Below are 8,775 nucleotides of genomic sequence, written 5' to 3' on the forward strand. Positions count from 1 at the left end.
GCTCAGCCAGTGAGCGGGAACCGGTCTGTATGTGGGATCCGAACCCTCGGACGGGAGCGCCGCCGCGCTTCCCAAGCGGCGCACTATCCAGTGCGCCACCGGGCCGGCCCCAACTTTTATCCATTTTGAGGCCACAGACCCTTTGAGAATCTGATGAAATCTCTGCCAAAGAGCATACACAGCATTTGTATACAATTTCAGGGAAGGTTCCCACTGCAGTTCCCCCCCATCCTTCATTATTCCCTCAGACTTAGGATCTTAGTTCTTAAAGGAATGATTATCTCTGCAGGTTCGAGAAATGGCTGCTACAACCTTAAGTGGTCTGTTACAGTGTAACTTCCTTACCATGGACAGTCCTATGCAGATTCATTTTGAGCAACTTTGCAAAACAAAACTGCCTAAGAAAAGAAAGAGAGACCCTGGTTCCGTAGGAGATACCATTCCTTCTGCAGGTAACATTGTGGGTAGAAAATGCCCATATTCTTTGGGAATTAACCAGGCTTACTCAACAAGTATTTATTGAGTACTTTTATATGCCCAGGTCTATGCTAGATACTGGGAGAAATTGTCTCTACTTTTGAGGAATTTTGCATATGGAAGGCAGGACCTAAAATGTAAAAGCTAAAATTGAGACAGGTACAAAAGAATCTGTACATTGCTACATACAACTATTATATTAAATCAAGTCTACACCCCACCCAAAATAGCTTCTTTTAGAGAGCTATCCAGAATTAGTTATTTTGCAGGATCTAAAATACATTTGGGTTTTTCTTTTGTTTTGGGTTTATTTTGGCAGCTGGCTGGTATGGGGATCCGTAAAATATGTTTTTTAGAGTACAAAACTTATTTGTGGATGTGCTAAGAGAAAAAACTATATGTAAAGAAAATAAGCTTTGCTTTTATTTGGAGAGGGGAATGTTCAGTACTTCACTAGTCATTCGGTGAGAGTGTCAGAATAGTCGTTATAGGAGCTTTCTTTTTTTTTTTTTTTTTCCCTTTTTGTCTTTTTTCGTGACCGGCAACGGATCGCAACTCTCAGTGTCGCGCCCGTACCGGACCGGGACCGGCAACGGGATCACAACCCTCGGTGTTGCGCCCGCACCTCGCTCAGCCAGTGAGCCGCCGGTCTGTATGTGGGATCCGAACCCTCGGCGGGAGCGCCGCTGCACTCCCAAGTGGCGCACTGTAGCAGTGCGCCACCAGGCTGGCCCCGTTATAGGAGCTTTCAATCGAATATAGATAAGATAAAGACTAGAATAAGATCTGACCACTGTGTCACGTTTAAAACATGATTACAAAGAAGCATCTGATCTTGCCACTGCTATCTACAATCACAAAATAACAGAAAATACATGGGAAAATTATTAGTAAGTAGGAAACAGCCAATTCTAATAAAATACCAGTGTACATTCTAGTTTCTTTGCTTGAGAACTTCATTTTTTAATAGTTAAGTGCCAAAGTATTTTTAGGTCTTTGTTATACCAAATGGTTTGTTTACAATTTTGACTTCTTCAAATTCTCATTTTCTTACCTTTAATTCTCCCTTCCTCCATGTTTCATGTATACGTATATAATGCACTTAAAAACACGTGTATACACACACCTTTATTAATAAACAATAAGAATTTGAAAGCATATTTAGAACACAGACACTTTGCAGTTCTCTGTTTTGAGAAATACAGGTATTCTTTATACATGGCTTGTTTATCTAATGAACCAATGCACTCTTTGTAGGGGTAGTCACATCCAGAAAAACACTGCCTACCTTTGGAGATTTAGGATCAGGAATTGCACTTTTGCATGTGAATGATCAGAAAAGCCACACCTATGTTAGTTTTAACGAACATGACACATTTCTGGCGGAGGTACAATTATGCTGTCATTGAGGGCAGCTATAGGACGTCTTGACAAATTCTTAAATGCTGGGTTATTTTTAGTTCAGCCTCAAAAACAAGTTTTTGATGTGTATACATGTGGATTGATTTCCAATGCAGAAATTCACCCATTGAAAACAGCTAGCGTAATGGAAAACTAGTTTTATTTCACTGTAGCAAGTACATTAGAAACCTGTAAATATTTGCACATATATTGCCGTTTTCTTTGCAGAGTTGGTCAAACGGCATGCTGGTGTGCTAGGACTTGGTGCATGTGTTCTTTCTAGTCCTTACGATGTTCCTACTTGGATGCCCCAGCTCCTTATGAATCTCAGTGCACATCTGAATGATCCTCAGCCTATTGAGGTACAATTTCTTCCTTGTTAGTTTCTTTGCATATACAATATCAGTGAGGATTTGTAAGAATCCATTTATACCAGTAATTTCCTACACACTCTGAACTTTCTGATTTGATAAAGTTACTGGCTTTGCCAGGGCCAAATCTACTCACCAATAATTATTAAAATCTTTCAGGGACCTTGTTCCCTTATATATTTGAGATCTTTTGGTAGCAAGTAAATTGCTGTATGTAGCTTCTGTTCCTTCTAGTCCAGTGGAAATAAAGTATTGTCAATATTTTCGGGATAGTTAAATTTTGTGCTTCTATTTTCTAGCATTGTATATCTGGGAAGTATCTCAATGGCAGCTAATATTAAACAGAAAATTATGATGATATTATTTAGTGAACACCCATGTTTCTAAGTCAAACATCTTAGACCAATGGTTTTGTCCTTCTCACCTTTGTAAATAGATGTGAGTGCGTATTGAAACTGGTTTAATAATGTGGCATAAGTTCCAGTGGTTTGTCCTTAAGTAAAGCCAGTAATTCCACAGAAGGCATTATACGAAGTTATACGAGAGGAGGGACTCGATTCAACTGGTGACCAACTGCTCGTTCTCACCGATCTCCTTGTGTCACCATGCTATTATGCATAGAAGGGTAAGTCAGCAAAGTTCTGAATTTAAGGAAGTGACATCTTCAGGCAAATGTCATTGGTTTGGTTACAAAGAAGTGGGTATGTTTTTTCTTTTTGCTGACATTCTTAGATGTCACTGTTTACATGAAGGGGGAAGGGTTGTTTGTTTTTTATACATATCTATTGCTATGGCCAGTAGAAATAAGTTTCTAGAGAGTTTTCTATGCCTCTCTGCTTCAGATATTAAGCAGAGAATTGATGTAACTGCTTTCGGACCTTTATATAAATGAGTAGTCTAAGTAGCCTGGAAATAGGTAAAAGAAGAGAAGTCCTACTCTTAGTTGCCTCCTGAGTGGTGTCTGAACATTTTGGGTTGCCCTGAGGACTCTGGATTCTACACGGTGGTGAGAACATTTTATCAAGATTCTTAAGTACTTATTACCCATTCTCTATTAAAGAGGGAGGACCCAGAAGCCTTTCTTCTGGGATAGGGAGAATAAAGAAAATTTCATTTATTGGACTTTTAGAGTTGGATGCCCTGTTACCTAATTGAAATTTTTTTCCTCCCTGATCCAGATGACTAATCTTCACTTCGGGCTCTTTTCATCAAAAATTCCAGATCCTCAGGTACCATCTGTGGTGGCTCTCTGCAGGTTTTAAAACTGCTTCTGTTGAGCTCTCATCATTTTGGTGGTTTCTGTGTTTGGTTTCATTAGTCTGTGTTCCACAGGTTCTTAGCTGCCATTTGATTTCCTAACTTGTCCAGAAGTGTTTTCAGAATATTGATCACTTTTTCTTTGAGGCATCTGAAAAGTCAAAGTCTCAGACTAGAAATAAGTACCCAGTATGATCATGGCATCCAAACAGAGTCTAAAGAACTCACTAAGAAACAGTTTACTTGGAATGGAGAATACCCATCTGTAACACAGGTCCTGTCATTTCATGCATCTCAAGTTATTTTGAATTTTTCCCAAATGGCTGTTGGGTTTAGATAGTAGTAGGACTGTGGGCCCTAAATCTGAAGCCTTGAGAGCCTTGGGTCTGGAGAGCCATGGAGAGGGAAGGAACAGAGGGCAAGTTGAACCTAACCAATGACCCGATGAATTGCTTCACCATGACACAGAAATGAAGTCTGTGTCCACGTACTTCCCACGGACTGGAGTTTTTGGTGCTGAATGGAGAGCCAGTTGCTGAAAAACTAGGGGTTCAGTGAATAAATTTTTGATTGATTGCTGTGTGTGTATACAATATGTGATTTTGAAAATAAACAGGAACAATGAAAACCTTGACTGGTTGGTTTTTACCTGTATTCTTTACAAATATTGTTTTGATCCTCTTTTAAAACTGTTACACTTCACCTAAATGGAAGACTGCTGTGTTTGTGGAAATTCTGTAATTTTTTTGTCTTTCTTTTGTTCTCTATTTTTTTTTTTTTAATTTTTGCCGGCAGAATTGTTGAGAGACTAATGAGGATTGATATTTAATTGACCTGTTTGTTTAATATGTTACATAGATGTAAAAGATTGTATAAACTGTCAAGATGGCATTGGCAAGACTTTGTACAGATGAAGCCTTTTACACAATACCATTGTGTAATTAATTTGTAAAGATTCACATGTAGCTCTTTATTATAGTGATTTTGGGCTTTTGTACTCATTGAATGCCATTTTTGTGTGTTTTTTAAGTTATTTTCTTTATCTTTTCATGTTACAAAAGCTGAGGTGTGGGGTTTTTTTTAGTTCATTTATCATTAGAATGTCTGAATTTTTATGTAACTTTTTCATGTGCATCTCTAAATGCTAACAACACTTGTTTGCCTATGACAAGTTTATAGAGTGCAAGGTATCTTCTAGGTTGAAACAGTTCACGAGTTCGTGAATGTCTTCTTGCAACACACCCTGTACAGTCTTCCTTAGAGGAACACTATAGTATATTTTTTAGTATCTACCTGCTGAATGACTCGATACAGACCTAAGCACAGTGGTGGTCCTGGTACAGTATTTAAGGGTCAGCATACACAGGCGTAATCCCTGTATAGAATTGTGCCAAACTGATTATTTCAATTGTGTAACTAGTTTAAAACCCAATAAATGGATTGTTTTTAACACCTGCCTTTTGTCTTCATTAAGAAGAGAAGACAGTTCTGTAGGCAGTGACTTGTGGATTCCTTTTGTAGCCATAGATTTGGATCTGTAAATTCATGCCTTCTGACCATAATGAGTTATCTAGATCTGCCCTGTCCAGTACAGTAGCTGCTAGTCACATGCAACTCTTTACATTTAATTAAATTAAAAATTCATTTTCACTAGGCACATTTCAAGTGTAAAGAAAATAAGCTTTGCTCATTAGCCACATGTGGCTAGTGGTTACCATATTGAATAGCACAGATGAACTTTTCTATCATTACAGAAAATTCTGTTGGACAGCACTGACCTAGGTGATTGATTCTCAAATCGATGTACCTAAGAATCATGAGGGGATTTTGTTTTAAAATGTACATTCTAATTCATTGTTCGCAGCTTATGAAATCAATGCGTAGTCCTGAGACCACACTTGGAAGAGTTAAACTTTTTCTAACTAGGCTGCCCTAGCAATGGTTCTTAAGTGGGAATTTTTAAAAAAATATATAAGATGCCGGGGCTGCCCACTGTGTTCCTCAATTGAAATTTCTCTGGGTAGGGCTCAGGTATCAGCATCTTTTAAAAGTTCCATGAAGGGGCCGGCCCGGTGGCGCACTGCTACAGTGCGCCGCTTGGGAGCGCAGTGGCGCTCCTGCCGAGGGTTCGGATCCCACATACAGACCAGTTCCCACTCACTGGATGAGTGAGGTGTGGGAGCAACACCGAGGGTTGCGATCTCGTTGCCAGTCCCGGTCCGGTACGGGCGCGACACTGAGGGTTGCGATCCATTGCCGGACATGAAAAAAAGACAAAAAAAAAAAAAAAAAGTTCCATAAGTCCCGGTCCGGTACGGGCGCGACACTGAGGGTTGCAATCCATTGCCGGACATGAAAAAAAGACAAAAAAAAAAAAAAAAAAGTTCCATGAAGATTCAGTTGTGCAGCCAGGATTAAGAACCACTGGTGAAGACTCCCAAGTCCCACTCTAGACCTAAAAACAGAGTACCTTAATCCGAGTGCCTGTCATGCTCCCCAGGTGACTGATGCCATGTTTGGAAGTTGCTTTTTACCTTGATATTTCTCCAGTCAGGTAATACTGTGAGTTACTTCATTAAATTTTCTACCAGTGGCCTCTGGAATGAGAGGGAGAGAAAAGAGTTAGATAGGTAGTGTTGTCTAAGATAAAGAGTCTAAGATTAAAATGTATGGTGCATTAAAAAGGATGGAGAAGGATAGAGCAGGACCCATGTTAAAAGAGACACATTTGCTGGGGAGGAAGGGAGGGGCAGACCAGTGTTTGGAAGTCACTGTTGAGTGGGCCTAGGTTTCTATGAGGGTGTGTAAGAGGGGAGGAGAAAACCTCATGTATATCTTTGAGGTTGTAAGATCTAATAAAGCGTTAGTTTCTAAATGGGCCCTTTTAAAAACAAAGACTTTGCAAATTGTGTTTCAAAATTTAGGAGGAAAATTTACTCACCTTTTAATGTGAATGACTGAAAATTTAAATGCCGTAATTAAATAAGTAATAAAGTAGGTGTAGTAATGAGAAAGCTGTTTTCAAATATTTGAAATACTTGGCATTGCGAAGTTCTTGAAGTTGATGATCAGTTTTGGTGATTAGTGTGGCCAGAAAGGAGCAGTGAGTAATTTTTTTTTTTTTTTTTATAAAGATGACCGGTAAGGGGATCTTAACCCTTGACTTGGTGTTGTCAGCACCACGCTCAGCCAGTGAGCGAACCGGCCATCCCTATATGGGATCCGAACCCGGGGCCTTGGTGTTATCAGCACTGCACTCTCCCGAGTGAGCCACGGGCCGGCCTGTAATTTTGTTTTATTGAAAGAATTAACTTTTTCTACATGGTCTTCATAATTACTTTTGTGGACTTTTCTCTTAATATATCCTAATTGATTTTGAGTATTCCCTTCGTTGAACATCAAGGTCGTTTTCAGTTTCTCTATTACAAATTACACTGCAGTGCACATCTTTCCTTTTCTTTGGTGGCTGGCCGGTACTAGGATCCCAACCCTTGACCTTGGTGTTTTCAGCATCAAACTCTAACCAAGTAAGCTAACTGGCCAGCCCATAATGCACATTTTCATACCGTCGTGTTTTAAAACTTTTTTTCTTTTGTTGGAGTGATTCCAAGGAGTGGGATTTTTAGGTCAAGAATCGAAACAATGGCTGGCTGCTTAGATCCCTTTGGTTACAGCTCTATGTTGGTAAACCCGAGGTCAAGGGTTTGGATCCCTGTACAGCCCAGCCACCAAAAACAAAAAAAAAAAACAAAAAACAAAACAAAAAACCCCGACATTTTAATAGCTCTGACATATGTTGTTTTCCTCAAATTGCACACAATAATTTATAATGCAATGGTAGTGTGTATTAGAATGCTGGTTTCACTGCACATTGATAGCCCATTCGTGTTTTAATGTATTTATAGTGAGCCCCACTTGATTATTTCTTGATTTTCCTTTTTTTTGTCTTCTTTCGTGTCCGGCAATGGATCGCAACCCTCAGTGTCGCGCCCGTACCGGACCGGGACCGGCAACGGGATCGCAAACCTCGGTGCCGCGCCCGCACCTCGCTCAGCCACTGAGCGGGAACCGGTCCGTATGTGGGATCCGAACCCTCAGCGGGAGCACCACCACACTCCCAAGCGGCGCACTGTAGCAGTGCGCCACCAGGCCGGCCCTTGATTTTCCATTTTTTTGACTGATTACAGTGTTTTTTTTCCAATTAGCTGGTGGATTTTGTAGACAATAGTATTAGCCTTGCCCTGGAACTGTAGTAGGTCCTAATTTCTCTTCTAAATCTCTAGAATCCTTTACAACTTGTAATTTTTTTTTTCTTTTTTAAGTATGAGGTCATTTCTCCCATAGGTGTAATGCTGATGGCCACAATTCAGCCCAAACCTGTTGTAATCTCCTCCCTTCATGCCAAATGCCTGGAAATGAGCTGGCAATTACTTATGCAGTAGCTAATTTATATGAAGAGGCATATAATTTTGGTCAGAATTTCACTCTAAATGCTAATGGGTCTTTTTCTGTTGACTGTTTCTAGGACCCAAGGTCACCATTGACAATGTATTTTAGAACTACATTGCAAATGGTTGAGGAGTGGAGTATGATTTATGTGGAAATTAACTGGAAAAATTTCTTTGAGCACAGAAATTTCTGTTAATTTCTTTAATTTCTGTTTGGTTATTTCTGAACAGAATTCTGATAGCATAGTCAATTCCTGGACTGAATTCTTACATCATAAATTATCCAGCCCTCTTGTTTTATTTCTTGGTGAAAATACAGGAAACTGGGAAAGAGAAATTTTATGCATAAGTCAAATTCTTTGGTACTAGTTGGTAGTTCTGTTTAAAAAGATAAACTTAGGGCCGGCCTAGTGGTGCACTGCTATAGTGCGCCGTGTGGGAGGCGCGGCGGCACTCCCTCCGAGGGTTCGGATCCCGCATGCAGACCGGTTCCCGCTCACTGGCTGGGTGAGGCGCGGGGGCAACACCGAGGGTTGCGATCCCGTTGCTGGTCCCGGTCCAGTACGGGGGCGACGCTGAGGGTTGTGATCCGTTGCCAGACACGGAAAAAGACAAAAAGGAAAAAAAAATAAATAAATAAAATAAAAAGATAAACTTAGCCAAAACGGAGACCGCAGTAGCAACATTCTCATTATTTCACCTGAACAGAATGAACTTCCTGGTTTTCAGGTACCAGGGTGAAGGAAAAGGCATTCAAATAGCATTCTCTATTTCTTTTTTTTTTTTTTTTTTTGTCTTTTATCTTTTTCCGTGTCCGGCAA

General features: G+C 40.1%; 1 protein-coding gene and 1 long non-coding RNA gene across 2 annotated transcripts in view; both read left to right on the plus strand.

Moving 5' to 3' along the window:
• PSME4 (proteasome (prosome, macropain) activator subunit 4) overlaps window positions 1-2,271 on the plus strand; it is a gene marked incomplete at its 5' end in the record, with an annotated part of 18,649 nt that extends 16,378 nt beyond the window's left edge. The window contains 2 exons of the mRNA XM_008582596.1: window positions 290-452; window positions 2,107-2,271. Of these exons, the coding sequence (XP_008580818.1) occupies window positions 290-452; window positions 2,107-2,261 (318 nt within the window). The remainder of the gene's footprint in view (window positions 1-289; window positions 453-2,106) is intronic.
• A 534-nt stretch (window positions 2,272-2,805) lies between these two features.
• On the plus strand, window positions 2,806-4,956 carry LOC103598581. The gene is made up of 2 exons (XR_551213.1): window positions 2,806-2,874; window positions 3,428-4,956. It is a non-coding gene; the product is annotated as an uncharacterized LOC103598581 (long non-coding RNA).
• Window positions 4,957-8,775: the final 3,819 nt, after the last annotated feature.

The sequence above is a fragment of the Galeopterus variegatus genome, unplaced genomic scaffold, assembly GCF_000696425.1.
Source record: "Galeopterus variegatus unplaced genomic scaffold, G_variegatus-3.0.2 Scaffold2678, whole genome shotgun sequence".
Lineage (NCBI taxonomy): Eukaryota > Metazoa > Chordata > Mammalia > Dermoptera > Cynocephalidae > Galeopterus > Galeopterus variegatus.